The sequence below is a fragment of the Phocoena phocoena genome, chromosome 12, assembly GCF_963924675.1.
Source record: "Phocoena phocoena chromosome 12, mPhoPho1.1, whole genome shotgun sequence".
NCBI lineage: Eukaryota > Metazoa > Chordata > Mammalia > Artiodactyla > Phocoenidae > Phocoena > Phocoena phocoena.
Window position 1 is genome coordinate 83,262,055 of NC_089230.1, and position 15,224 is coordinate 83,277,278.

The following is a 15,224-nucleotide window of genomic DNA, read 5'->3' on the forward strand; positions in this document are numbered from 1 at the left end:
TGATCATTTCACTTCAATAAACACACTTCTAAAAAAAATAAATAAATAAACACACTTCTGCTAGTTTTTTGGCACCGTGCACCATCACCACCCTACACTAAAAGCAACTTTCAGGAGTAGAAATGCATGAACTAAAAAAAAATCTAGACCGTATTACTCAGCCAAAAAAAGAATGAAATATTGCCACTTGCAGCAACATGGATGGACCTAGAGATTACACTTAGTGAAGTGAGTCAGACAAGGACAAATATATAACATCACTTATATGGGGAATCTGAAAAATAAAAAACACAAATTGGGAATTTCCTGGTGGTCCAGTGGTTAGGACTTGCGCTTTCAGTGCCGAGGACACAGTTTCAATCCCTGGTTGGGGAACTAAGATCCAACAAGCTGTGCGGTGCGGCCAAAAAATAATAACTAAAAAATAAAAAGTAGCACAAATGAATCTATATACAAAACAGAAACAGACTCAGAAACACAGAAAACAAGCATATGGTCACTAAAGGCTGGGGGAGGGACAAGTCAGAATTATGGGATTAACAGATACAAACCACTTTATATAAAATGGATAAAAAACAAGGATTTACTGTATAGCACAAGAATTAAATTCAACACCTTGTAATAACCTAAATGGAAAATAATCTGAAAAAATATACATATGTATAACTGAATCACTCTGCTGTACACCTGAAACTAACACAATACTGTAAATCAACTATACTTCAATTTTTTAAGAAAAAGTCCAGACTAAACCACAATTTTTTATAGATTTTCTTATATTGGAAGATAAAGCTATCCTAAATACGATCTGCTACACAATTTTAAAAATTCCTTTTATTTTCTTTTTAAGTTTGAGTTCAAGATGATCGTTGGTCCTTGAAATGCACTCTATAAAAGATCAACGGCAGACATCTGAAGGTCTGTTATCAATCACTCTTAGAAGCAATCACTTGGATCTCTTATAAAACGAAGACCAAAAGCTGTTGGGGAGAGGAGGATGTCGAAGAGAATAGAAGATTACTAGAAAGCTTATAATTCTCTCCCCTCTGGACCCTCAGAGTCCTCACGTTTACCACTCAAAATACATGTGAACAAGAAATTAGCACATATTTCCAACAGCACCTCATCTAAAGCTCTGTTTCAAGTAAAATATTTTCAAAAAAATCATTTCTATATGATACTACAGCTAAATGCCATTCAGAGTTAACAAAACTCCACCTAACACCTTAGGCAAAAAATACTGACGTTGATAAATGTGCACAAGTAATTGAAAATGTAATATACCTATAGGTTTTTTTCTTTAAAATGATGAATGAAACCATGTCTTGGCTTTAGTGATTGACCGGAAGAGGGGGTATTTCTTTGATTTTACTCTACTCCAAGAAAGCATTAAAATGAAAACATTCCACAAAACAGGACCTCTCAACCAGTGAGGAATATTCCTGTTAGTTACATGATATGCCTTGAGATAATTAAAACTAATACCAAGTAAATTTGCTCAGCAAGACCTAAGTCATCATTGAAAAGTTTTTAAACAGTATAAAGGTTTGATCATGATCCAAAGTTCAATAAGACCCCAAACTATTTCATGCCCTCAATAATAATTATACACCCTCAAAAATAGAATTTTTTTTAATTAACAATAATAGTAAATACTGACATAGAAGTGACCACAGGTAGGGAATTCAGGAAATAACACAGACCATGAGGGAGATGAAATAAATCTTTGCAGTAAGGCTCAACAAGGACAGGTTCACCAAGTAAGTTAGAGGCAAAGCTTGTTAAGACTCACACCCGGCTTTACTAAATACTGTCCACATTTGCATACATTTGGCAATAATCTCTCTGAGAAATACCTTAAGTCAGCTTGAAGGTGGTAATCTCTTCCCCAAATTAACCTCTTCTATCAAGAATTTCAACTACAAAAGCATATGTTTTCTTTCAAACAGGGAACATGCAGTTAACATACACTCTGGAGCTAGATCTCCTGGGTTCAAAATCTTGACTCTACAGTCCAGATTCCCACCTCTATCTCATCCCAGTGAAGTCGGAATTTCCCCTAACGCTCACACCTGCTCCTCTGGGCTGCATCCCCAGGCTGGGCTCTAGACCAAACTGAGATGAGCTGAGACGACATGGTCTCTTAACATACTGGAGGAAAATACACACTATCAACTATGTTGGGAGGTTCCCAAGACCACCCTCAGGTTTGGTAATTCACTAAGAGGACTCACAAGACTCTACGTACAGCTGTATTCGTGGCTGTGATTTATTACAGCAGAAGGCCACCAAGCGTGCTGGCAAAAGGAAAAGGTACAAGGAGCGAAGTCGCGGAGAAATCGGGCACAGACGTGCAGGTGTCCCCTTCCAGCGGAGCTGCACTGAATATGCTTCTCAGCAATGAGTTCTCACAACAGGTGTGAAGTGTCACCAACCAGGGAAGCTCACTAGAGACTCCATGCCAAGGGGTTTTGCCCAGGGGCTTGTCTACCACACATGCCATTTCCAGACTCCCAAAAGGAAGGCAGGTGTTCAGCATGAACCACACTATTTGTATGAAGAGTTTAGCCACAGTGACTGGCTTATCACTTAGGGCGGTGAGACCCTTCCCAAATCCAAACCCCACCCCTACCCCCGGCCCGATGCCAGCCAGGGGCCGACCTTGCAATCAGTCCTGCTTCCAACAGACCAACAGATCCTTTAAAATGGACCTCATCTACCTGCTCCTTGATTCATTCCCAGCTCCTAGAGAAGTGCTTGAAATACATGGCAGCCACCAGAAAAATTTTAATGAAAAAACTCCTGGGACTTCCCTGGCAGTCCAATGATTAGGACTCCACGCTTCCACTGCAGGGGGCACGGGTTTGATCCTTGTTCGGGGAACTAAGACCCCACATGCTACACGGTGCAGCCGAAAAACATCTTCCTGGCTCTACCACTTCCGCGCTGTATGACCTTGGGAAAGTTACTTAAGTTCTGTGTGCCTCAGTTTCCTCATTTGTAAGACAGAATAATATTACCTACCTCAAAAGATTGTTTTGAGGATTTATTATACATGTGAATTAACACGTGTAAAATATATGATCACACCAGTGCCTGGCAAGAAGGAAGCACTATCTAATTTATTTGTATGTATGTAATATTATTTGCTTTTTTTATTTGAACTTCCAACCTTACAGTTTTACCTTCTCCAAGTCACAGTGAGTTCTCCCCATATTACATTTTTAATGAACTTATAATCTACAAATAGATTAGTATTTAACTGATCATTGTTTCGTATCTATTGAGATCCCTAACTACTTTGTGTGCCACATGCAAAACTTTTTAGCACGCTTGACAGTACCTGACATGATGCTTAATCTTTGCAGTGACCAGAAAATACTGACTTACCAACAAAATTTAAGTCTGTTAAATCAACTCTTTAAAGTGGTCAGAATGTAAGGCAGGCAACACTTTCGATAATAACTACAACATAAACAAAATGGCCTCCAAGTTTCTTTGATCTTCTCCTATTGAGAAATGGAGAGAACACTTGCAGTAGCAGCAGCAGCAGGAGGAAAAGGCTTGAGTTTATAATGTAGTCAGTATATAATTACAATATCAAATATCTGACTTTGCCTTATAGAAAGCATGGGTTCAAGTCTGTACAGGTCAGTAAGGGCAATATACGTATCTTGTACAGCAAGAATTAAGGAGATGTAAATTTACTTAATTAATGAAATCAAGTAGTGAAAGGACATTTTAATCTTAAAAAAAGACAAAGAAGTAGTATTGGGAGGAAAAAAGCAGGGGACCACATGCAGCCAAAGTTATAAACTGATGAGTCAGAGAGACCCGTGGTTTCCATCGCGGCTCCAACACCACAACTCTGCACATAATCATCAGGGAAAACCTCGGGATCCACAGAATTATACAAACGGACCCGTAAGACTGAAGTTCCCCTAGCATTCTGGGGGAACTTTTAGCTTGGCAGGTCTCTTTAGATGAATTATAATCACAGACTTCTGTTTACATGAACTTATCCTACAAGCATCAACATCATCATAAACACCTCAAGGTGAACTTTACTTTTTAATAAGAATTACTTTTTTTTTTTTTTTTTTTTGCGGTACGCGGGCCTCTCACTGTTGTGGCCTCTCCCGTTGCGGAGCACAGCCTCCGGACGCACAGGCTCAGCGGCCATGGCTCACGGGCCCAGCCGCTCCGCGACACGTGGGATCCCCCCGGACCGGGGTACGAACCCATGTCCCCCACATCGGCAGGCGGACTCTCAACCACTGCGCCACCAGGGAAGCCCTGAGAATTACTTTAAAATAGGTTTATATAAGAACTCTTAAGTATCAAACACTTAATGAAAAATGTTCCCCGTCCTCAGCTACCCACAGTGGACTCTAGGACTGGGCCTCACAATCTCCATTTCACGTTTCTAATTTGTGAAGAAGCTAGAAAGCTAAAAGGCTCCCTTGAAGGCAAGGGACTGGATATCAATGAGGTCGGCCAGTGGTCTGCACGTGGAAGGCACAAGCGCAGCAGAGGCCATCTTTCTACGGTCAGGGCAACCGACAAAAACGTCTAACAGACACTAGCCGCAGCAGCCTCAGTCCTGGTTCTCCGATCAGTTCGGGGGGGAGAAGCAGCAGGGCAGTGGTGGCAGGGGCAACAGCGTGTGCCCTTGAAACCAGAAGTCCAGTAGTGGCTCCCTGACTTTTGCTCCTCCAGCCCTTTCAACGATGCTGTGAGCGGCCTATTCCTTAATAGAAATTATATGACAGCTACGGTGGTTCTGTTTCCTGCCCTGTGGTCTGACTTACGGTACATTCACATTAAGAGAGTTCAGGTCCTCTTACACTCTTGCGGGGACCACTGTCACAACCAGGTGACTTGCCAGCCAACTCTCACCACTCCAGCTCTTCCTCTGACCTGCCACCACCAAAGCTGAGCATACTTAAAAACACTTTACCTAAAAAAGGGTTGTACGGAAACCTCTCATGTTGTTTTATATACCTGACCGTGCCCTTTAATTCCTTCTCCACCTGGTAGCTGAAGTCCCACCCACGTTCAGAGCCGGATCAAAGGAGACTGCTTCTGGGAGTCTTTCCCAACGGGTTGGTCTTCATGCCCAAATGTGCACTCACGTCCGCACACCTGCCGCCTGCCCTCAGCTCCGTGCTCATCCACATCCACTCTTTCAAATGATATTTACTGAGTCGCATGAACTCATATGTCACCCACTGTGCCAAGGGCTGGGCCTACAAGGCAAAACAAGACAGACGAGGTCTCTTCCCTCTTAAGCTATAGCCCAACCCCTGATTTCCCAATAACTACCCAAATAATGTTTAATTACAATTGTGCTAAGTGTAATAAAGGACTCAGGGTGCGTCTCACATGTATAAGCGGAAGCCTTGCCTAACCTGGGAAGATCAAGGAGAATCCTTTCCCTTAAAGAGACACTTAAGCAGAAACTGGAAGATAGGTAAACTGACCAGGTAAAAACTTGTTAGAGAGCTTCCTAGGCAGAAGAAACATCATATGCAAAGGCCCTGAGACAGCATTCTAGGAGCTGCGAAGACAACCAAGGCACAAAAGTCAGGGTGCAAGGAGAAGAGCAGCCCAAAGTAAGTGGCGAGGGCGGCACTCCTCACAACCACTATTCTAACACTGGGCACACTGGTTTGGAATTATTCATGCATAAAAATGCAGCCCCTATTAAACAAGCTCCTTCAGGTCTTAGGAACATGTTCAGTCCTCTAATCCAGTACAGCGCGCAGCAGTGTGTCCTCAAGTCAAGATGTCTGGAGTGAAGAAATGAGTGGGTGATCTGGGCCAAGAGCTTAACCTCTCCACACCAGGCAGTCTCTAGGGTTCAAACACCTTCTGCTTCTGACCCCCCAAAACTTAGACACATTTTCATGCCAACCCGTACGTGCTCAGAATCACTGCTAGCATTAACCACAAACGAAACTTAAACACTGAAAAGTAAACTTTTAAGGCGACATGGGTCTGGCTCCAAATCCTCACGGCTCTGTGAAGCGCCACCAACCGGCAAGCAACAGAACTGCTTTCAAACTCCCACGGAGCCCCAAAAGAGGCCAGGGAGAGGACGGGCGGTACCATCTACCTGTCCTATTCTCCAGTCTCTCAACAGATTTGCTACGAGTAGGACCAAGAGCAGGAAACTGGCACCTATGCCATCCTTTTCTCCTTCCTTACCTCCCAAACACTATCAAATGGGGAAGCACACACTGGTGACTCAGTAAGAAAATTCCACAACCCAAATGACAGACTTCTGCTGGTTAGTAAAAGGCAACAGAATAGGGCGATCTCTAGCCCTAAACTTTAGCTCTGGTACAAAGAGCAGTGGAAGAAGCATTCTTTTTAAGAAAGAAAATTGAATTAACTAGGAAGTAGCTTCAAAGTATATGAAAAGCTTGATATAGTTTATTAGGCAGTGAGGAGAACATCAATTCATATATACAATATGGAACTGCTTTATAATAACTGAGCTGTAAAATAAGACCTTTAGCATGTCTTTTAGAAGTACATATACGGGCTTCCCTGGTGGCGCAGTGGTTGAGAGTCCGCCTGCCAATGCAGGGGACACGGGTTCGTGTCCCAGTCCGGGAAGATCCCACATGCTCAGAACGGCTTGGCCCGTGAGCCGTGGCCGCTGAGCCTGCGCGTCCAGAGCCTGTGCTCCGCAACGGGAGAGGCCACAACAGTGAGAGGCCCGCATACCGCAAAAAAAAAAAAACCAATAGTACATATAATCAGAATTCCACTACCTACATTTACTGTGTCACCTGGCATACATAATAATGGATCCGAAATCATGTAATAAGCCAAGAATTCCACTAAGAGAGCTCCCTAATGGAGCTGGATCATACCAAAGACTCAAAAACTTTACAAAATATATTTACTCATAGCAACTGCCCAATCATGTCATTTTTTTCAATCATGACAACTATGAAATCAAGTCTCATTCAACCAACAAGTGGTTTGAACTGTAATTTGTTTTCCCCTGAAGGATTAAGACAAAACAGTGAAATAATTTAGATCATTTTAACACTATTCTAGATTTATCAGCAACAGGAAAAAGTGGTGACCTTTCTAAATCATGACTGTGGTGGTCACGCCTTTCACAGCACATCCTTGAGCACTTGGTACTACTCTCTTCTCTCCCACCTTCTCCACTTCTCAAACACAAACAGAAGACCAAACAAACCTAAATAAAAAAGACACCTATTCAATACATATCTGCTGACCTCAGTGGCAATCCAACTAGTGAGCAAAACTAACGCTCCCTATGCCTCCGGTCAGAAGAAATAACGTTTTGGTCCTAATTTGAGAAGTACCTGATTCTCCTTCTCCCACCCCCAAAAAGAGTAAATGGAAATGTCAACATGTGGTAAATAATGGCTTTTTTTAAACCTATAAGTTATTTTAGGAAGCATTAGTGAAAATCTGATTTTACAAAATACCCTTTGGCGGAAAGAAACTCGAACAAAAATTATTTTTGAATGATTTCTATACATAAAGGAAAGTAACTGCTGAAACTTATTCAACTTTTAATGAAGAGATGTAATGCTTACTAGCATCTCTATCTAACTATGCTACTTATTACTCAAAATGCATACTATAAAACCTCAGCTCCTTCCTTTTTCGGGCCTTTCAAAGGCCCATTTTCCAGGGTTTTACTAGTGCAGTGGTAAGTGAGCAACTGAGCCTCAGTACCGAACAGTAGTCCCCGAAAACCACACACATAATCAATATCAGGTAAACAAATATTAGTGCAATAGTCAGGCGTTTCCAACTCATCACCTGAAAGGTAAATATAAGGTTGGTCCAAGCGGCCTACTATGATATTGAAAAGTGTTCATCAAATGGTCCAGTTGCAGTCTGGCCACGGGACCTCCCAGTAGCCGGGGAGCTGTAGTAGAGGAACCTGCCGATGCTGTGTGGCTGTCTCATCAAACATTACCTGCCCGCTGAGACGTGACTTATTTGTACACTATCGAGGAAGAACAGGAAAGCTTCAGGAAAGGTCTAGGCCAAACAGTGCAGAAATCTTAAATGACGTTCCCAAAGGCTGACTGCTGCTCTGGAGAACCCCCGATCTATCACCAAACCAACCAAACCTACATATAAGCAAGATTTTACTGCCAAGCCGTAGGACAGGTTTGTTTTTAAAAAACTCTGAAACATTTTTCCCGTGAGATTACTTATAAGACATTAAATATACATCACATCTCCAAAGCCAAAACATACAGGCTAAAAATAGCGCCTCTGTTTCAAAGGCTGAGGCAAAAGCCCTCCAACTGAACAAACTAAAATTAGGTTCTTCTCGTCTCTGGATCTTGAAACTGCACCTTCAACGTTTAAGGGGCATACAAACCAGTGTCCACATATATACTCCCCCCAGCTAGGTGGGCGGAGAGAATCGAATTAAAGGCTTCAGGAACAGAAGCCCAGCGTCCAAGAGACTCACATAATGAAATTCCTCCTGGTTCCGGCTAAAAGCCAGACTAGAACACACTACGGATGAATTCCGACCCTCAACGCCCGCCCCGGCTGCCGTACTCGGTGCGCTCCGACCACCGCACCGTCAGCCCTGCCCCGGGCGCCCAGCGCCGCAGCCCGAGCTCGGGACGCGGCCCGCCCGGCGGCCCCACCCGCGGAGGCACCTGCCCGGCCGCCCGCTCCGGCCGTGCCCGGGACGCCGGGGCGTCGCTGAGGGGCCCCGACCCCGCCCCGAAGGCCACGCCGCGCTACCTTTAGCCTCGCAGTCGGCGCAGTACTTGTTGTCTTCCTCCCTCAGCAGCTTGGACAGGATGAGCTGGTGCTGCTCGTTCAGCTTCTGCGCCTTCTCCCGGCACGAGCGAGTCGCCATCGCGGCGGCGGGGCGGACGCGGGTGCGGGCCGCGCAGCTGGACACGCCGGGCGCCGCCGGAGCCGCGAGAACTCGGCCGTGAAGCGGCGGCGGCGGCTGGAACAGGAGGAGGGGCGGCAGCAGCGGCGACAGCGCCGACGTTAACCCGCCTCCTCACCCGGCCGGCTCCGCACCCACAGCCGAGCCGGCGAGGGGGAGGAGTCGGGGCCGAGGCTTCCGGGCGGCGCCGCCGGAAGGAAGGAACGGGCGCCGGCGCTCTGCGCATGCGCCGGGCCTCCCGGGAAACGGGCCAGACGGGTGCTTTAGTTCCGGGCCTGCGCCCACGTTGTTCCGGGAAGACGCGGCGCGCTGCCAGCGATGGGCTTCCCCGCTTTGCAGATACGGTTATCGCTGGGGGCCTCGGGTCTGACCCGCTAAAGGAAGACCTTTCCATGTGCTTCCTTGCCTCTGCTCTTGCGGCACGACATTGGAAAGGCAGAAATAATAAGTGATCGGGTGGATTCTTTCATGCATTCAGCGTTTCTTCACGGGCACTTTGGAAACAGGCACCGGCCTAGAAGCTAGAGACCCGCATGGAATCAAATAGACAAAACCGCCTCTTACATTGTAGGGGATGTGACGTGTATTGAGGGCCAGCGTTGATTGATGATTATTCTGTGCCGCGAACTGTTAAGTCCTCTAATCCTTTTAACGGCCCTCTTGATAGTGTTTTCCTCGTGGTGCAGACGAGGACCGTGAGGCCCGGAGGAGTGAGGGTACGTGGCCAGGTTACGAGCTGCTGCTTGCAGGAGCTGAGGTTCAGACCCAAAGCAGTAAGGCCTTCCTCCCACAAGGAGGGGAGGGAGCGTGGCCGTGGAACCAAGGGCTCTGGGCCGTGTCGCTTTAAGGAGAAGCTGGATCAACAGTGACCTTTAGTGCAAGAAGAAGAACACTAGGGAAAGAAGACACTCTTGATTGGAGTCCAGAGCTGCCCAGTTCAGGCCCGTGAGATATGAACCCTGGGTGAGGGAGGGTGAATGTTTTGGCATGTTGTGGCTTATTAGCAATTTCTAACATGGGGCTTATGGAATCAGAATAAACATGGGTCTTGCCTGTGGTGAGGCAGACGCTAAGAAAGGCCCTGGGCAGGAATCTGTGCATCATAGGGCCAATTCCTAGCCCAGGCACTGCAGAAAGCTGACACCGCCCCCCCACCCCACGCCCCAGTGCTCACCTAGCCCCATTTCTGACACAGAAAAATGTTTGTGGAATTACATTGAATGGTGATGGCAGTGCAGATGCCGAGTAAATGAACAAATTACAGCTTAAACTGCATGGCTCTAACAAATAGTAACTAGGAGGACATCAGGGTGAGTGCCAATAAACAGAAAAACACTCATGTGGGAGGTGGAAGTTAGGAGCCATGTCTTGAAGGCTGGCTTGATTTAGAAGGGGGCCAGGAAGGGAGATTCTGTGCAAGACCAGCAGGCGTAGAAACACGAAGACTTCAAGCAGCTTTTTGGAAAACAGATGCAAGGACAGGGTGCTACTTAGGATAAGTGAGAGACGAGGCTGGCTAAGTCAGGTGCAGCAGGATTGAAGGAGGCTTACCACACCAGACAAAGCAATCTGGCCTCGATGCAGTTCACAATAGAAAACCTATAGATTCTTCAACTAGGAGAGTAGCATGGAGAAAAAGGGGGAGGGTGTTTTGGAAAAGTCAGTCCCGCAGTAACCAGTTAACAACATTATTTTTTAGTGTCTTTTCCCCCAGAAAATTCTCCCACTGCAAGGATTCAGAAAAGAAAGAAGAAGATAAAAAAGACAGGCTTACCACCAAGAAATGATCTACATGATGGATTGAAGGGGTACAGAAATGTCTAATAGAAATATGATGCATGCCACATATGTACTTTCAAATATTCTAGTAGCCACTTTAAAGATAGAAAAAGGAACAGGTGACATTAATTTTAATAGTACATTTTATTTATTCCAGTGTATCCAAAATACTATCATTTCAACATGTGAGTAATTTAAAAAATTATTAGATATTTTTACATTCTCTTTTTCATATTGTCTTCAACATCCAGTGTGTATTCTACACTTACAGCTCCTTTCACCTTGGACTAGCTGTACTTCAGGGTTTCAGTGGCCACATGTGGCTGGTGGCTATATGATTGAACAGCCCTGCTCTAGCTGGTGAGCCCAGAGGCATGAAAAATCTAACTTCAGGTTGATTGCATTTTACAGATGTAGTAAGAAGAACAGAAAAGAAAAGAAGAGACTGGTACCAAAAACAACTTTGCGTTCACATATCAACATTTATTAAACAACTTTTATTCAGGTCTCTGACCATCAGATGCTTACAGCCTATCTAGGGTGAGAGACAAACATGTGAATAGAAGATTGAAGAGCGACATTGTAGTCTGCAGCAAATCTAAACTGCCCTGGGAGCCAAAGGAGCAGAACAGCAGTAGAGGAATTGGAAGAACTGGGGAAGGCTTCACCAAGTACGTGATGCTTAAACTTGGTTTTAACAGATATAGGAAGTTTTCAAGTGAATAGGGGTAGAGAGGAGGAAAGGGGACAGTTCGAAACAAAATATATATGGAAAGTGCACCGTCTGTGCCGGAAGCAGTGGGCCTGGGCGGGACAGGAACCTAGCATGTGAATGCACGAAACGAATCAAGGTGAAGATGGGCCAGGAGGTTAAGAGCTTTGTAGACAAACAACATAGTTGGAAATTTTCCCTCTGGGCTTACAGAGCCTCCAGAAGCATTTACGCTGAGACCTGACCAGCTTTGTTTTCTGTAATGACATTGGCAAGCTAGAGAACGTGGATGGGGGAAAATGTTATCAGGACAACAGATTACAGACCGGGTTGCAAAAACAGTCCAAAGAAGATATGCTGAGCCTATTTTAAGCCAGTAGCATAGAGTTTGGGAGAGACAGAATAAAATGTTGCTTTAAAATTAGAAGCATCAAGATTTGGCAGCTGTTTGTAGGGGTCGAGAGGAAGCAGGTGAGAAAAACACTGAGGTTTCTAAGTCGGGAGACAGGTACACGGTAATGCCGTTAAGCCAGCTCAAAATAGAAAGGACGGCACAGATTTGGGGTCGGAGGAGAAAAGTTATTTGCTTGAGGGCGTGTTCAGTTTAAGGTGTCCCTAGGTCTAATGGGACTCCGCATAGCTACTTCTAGAGCTCTGTCTAAAGAGAATCTGGCGCTGGTCATTGGGTGTCATCTGCATTTAAATGGTAATAGGAGCCATAGGGTAGATGAGATTCCTTGGGAGAAAGAGTGTAGACAAAAGAGTCCCAGGACTTCCCTTGTGGCACAGTGTTTAAGAATCTACCTGCCAGGGCTTCCCTGGTGGCGCAGTGGTTGAGAGTCCGCCTGCCAATGCAGGGGACGTGGGTTCTGAGCCCTGGCCCAGGAGGATCCCACATGCCGCGGAGCAACTAAGCCCATGTGCCACAACTGCTGAGCCTGTGCTCTGGAGCCCGTGAGCCACAACTACTGAGCCCGTGTGCCACAACTACTGAAGCCCGCACGCCTAGAGCCCGTGCTCCTCAACAGGGGAAGCCACCGCAATGAGAAGCCTGTGCACCACAACGAAGAGTGGCTCCCGCTCTCTGCAACTAGAGAAAGCCCGCGCGCAGCAACGAAGACCCAATGCAGCCAAAAATAAATAAATAAATAAATAAAATTTATTTTAAAAAAAAAGAATCTACCTGCCAATGCAGGGGACACAGGTTCGATCCCACATGCCGCGGAGTAAGTAAGCCTGTGCGCCACAACTACTGAGCCTGCATTCTGGAGCCCGTGAGCCACAACTACTGAGCCCACGTGCCACAACTACTGAAGCCCGCACGCCTAGAGCCCGTGCTCTGCAACAAGAGAAGCCACCCCAATGAGAAGCCCGCGCACCGCAACAAAGAGTAGCCCCCGCTCGCTGCAACTGGAGAAAGCCCGTGTGCAGCAACGAAGACCCAACACAGCCAAAAATAAATTTAAAAATAATAATAATTTTATTTTTTAAAAAAAGAGTCCCAGGGACAAAACGCTGGGGATGGCCAGCTAAATGAGTGGACAGAGAACGGTGAACCGTTGAAGAGAGAGGTGAAGTGCGGCCAGGAAGAGAACCAGAGGCCATGGGAGGAGGGGTTTCTGAGAAGTAAGGGTGCACACGAATGCCAGCTGCTCTGGAAAAGTCACTTATTTCAGTTTCAGGCAACACACACAGCATGCAGTCACAGGTCTGTACCGTTCACTGTTTTCCTGCATAACTGGCCGTTAGCCAGGAACAAGAGAAGACAAATGGTCTGCTGAGGCTCCCCAGGGGGCTTTGACTGCCTGGTGTTTCAACAAACTGTTGAGGTAGGGGTGGCGACGGTTAGAAGGGAAAAGAAAGGAGAAGAAGATGTAGGTACGTGGGTAGGAAGCAGTGCTAGCGTGAACCGTGGAGGGTGCAGGAAGGGAGGTGTCCGAGCTGAGTGTGGGGGCAGCCGAGTGACCACAGGCTCCTTGGGGCCAGAGGTGATCAGGCGTCCTTAGGAGATGGACGCTGACAGCTGGAGAAGACAGTGTCTATGACAGCTCTCAGGGAGGAACAGAACTGGTACTGATGGCGTCTAGGACGTCACGGTGTCTGTGGATGCTTGGTGGCTGGGGAGTGAGGTTGAAGGTTTGTTTCTGCAGATTCTTAGAGAGGGGAGGTCCCTTTCAGCTCTAAAATTCTGTTTCCAGTTGGAGGAAAAAGAAGCGGAACAATCTAGAGAGTCTGAACACAATGGAGCCAGTGTTCCACAGTAAAAAGGGAAAGTGGCAGGGTGAGGAAGTGAATCTGGCTGGAGCGCCATGGGCGAGAGGGAGCCACGTGTGAGATGCGGGTGGAGGCTCTGCTATGAGCTGTGAGGACGGGATGAGAGTAGTAAGAGCCACTGGGCACTGATAATCCCCACACCAACCGTGGCGGTAAATCCTACCATCTCACTATTCGTACTGGGAAGCATCAGCCAGGATGGGCGAATTCACGCCGAGCAATAAATAACCCCCAAATCCTAATGACTGCAAACAACATGGTGACGCCACGTGTGACTCGGGTTGGTGGGAACTGTGCTCCTCACTCAGGGACCAGACGACTCTGTCATCTTTCAGGGAAAAGGCAAGACGGCGACTGTCTTACAGGCTTCTCCCCAGGAATGACATGTCTGCTCCCACTCTCAACTCACTGGCCAGCGCAAGCACATGACCCCTCCTAATCCCAGGGGGACCAACAGTGCAAGCCTACCATGCACCTAGAAGGAAGAATGGAATTCTCACCGACCAGCCCAGAAAATGGGGCTCAGAGATGTTGAATACTTTGTTGAAAGTTGCCTAGCTATTAAGTAGCATAACTGGCATGTGTGTTCCAGTCCTTTCTGGCATTAAGGCCCTGCTCTCTTCATAAGCTGTGCAACACACTCCCCTCCCCGCCCCCCAGGATGGAAACCAGCAGAACAAAGTTAGATCCAGCAACGATGAGAGTTAAAGAGAGGCCAAGTGTACTGAGGCCAGAGGAACACACACACACACGCACACACACGGCAATACACAAACACAACATAGACACCCACAAAGAGAGGAAAGACCACTTGGTGTATGGCAGAGAAAAGACACATGTATATATGTATACAAAATGAATATACGGCAATAGAAATCAGAACCATAGTGGTCTGGGGAGGGAGCAGGGGTGGGGTGCACAGGTGGGAGTTTCTGGGGTGATGTAAATGTTTTGTATCTTAATCAGGGTGGTGGTGTATGTAGTTATATACACAGGTGTTGTCAACACTCATTCAACTATATCCCTAAGAGCTCTACATTTCATTATACATAAATTATATCTCAATAGAAAGACTATTGAAAAAGGGGTATTGGGGGACTTTATACCATACGGAGCATAATTTGGTTTCATTTGTTCCCATTATTCTTGATTCTGTGCTGAGAATTTCCCCCTCTCCTTCCTTGAAACGCTGCTCTCAGCACTTCTACTCTGAGGAACTAGCACAAAGGTCCTACCCTGGCTCGTGGCCAGAGCTACAGACCTTGAAAGCCACTCCTGAGGGGCTCAGAGAATTTTCCAGGGCCTCTTTTCCATCACCCTCTCCAAACCTTCCATCTCCTCTGGAGCCCTAGCTTCCAGCCAATCAGCTCCCACCCAGAATTTACATCTCGGCCTGGCCACTTTGCACTGGGAGCTCCTCTGACTGTGTGCTCGGCTCGTTAGACGCCCAAACAACCTTTCTTTCTCTCCATGGTGCTGCCTCTCGGGCATCTCCCTGTTCCCCGCCACCCCAGGTGCAGGTGTGGGCGAGCT

The 15,224-nt window shown here is 46.4% G+C and overlaps 1 protein-coding gene across 2 annotated transcripts in view; it reads right to left on the reverse strand.

Moving 5' to 3' along the window:
* The window catches only part of SMAP1 (small ArfGAP 1), a 145,598-nt gene extending 136,602 nt beyond the window's left edge, over window positions 1-8,996 (reverse strand). For both annotated transcript variants that reach the window (XM_065888793.1, XM_065888792.1), the window contains exon 1: window positions 8,770-8,996. In XM_065888793.1, the coding sequence (XP_065744865.1) occupies window positions 8,770-8,887 (118 nt within the window). In that variant the 5' untranslated portion in view covers window positions 8,888-8,996. The remainder of the gene's footprint in view (window positions 1-8,769) is intronic.
* Window positions 8,997-15,224: the final 6,228 nt, after the last annotated feature.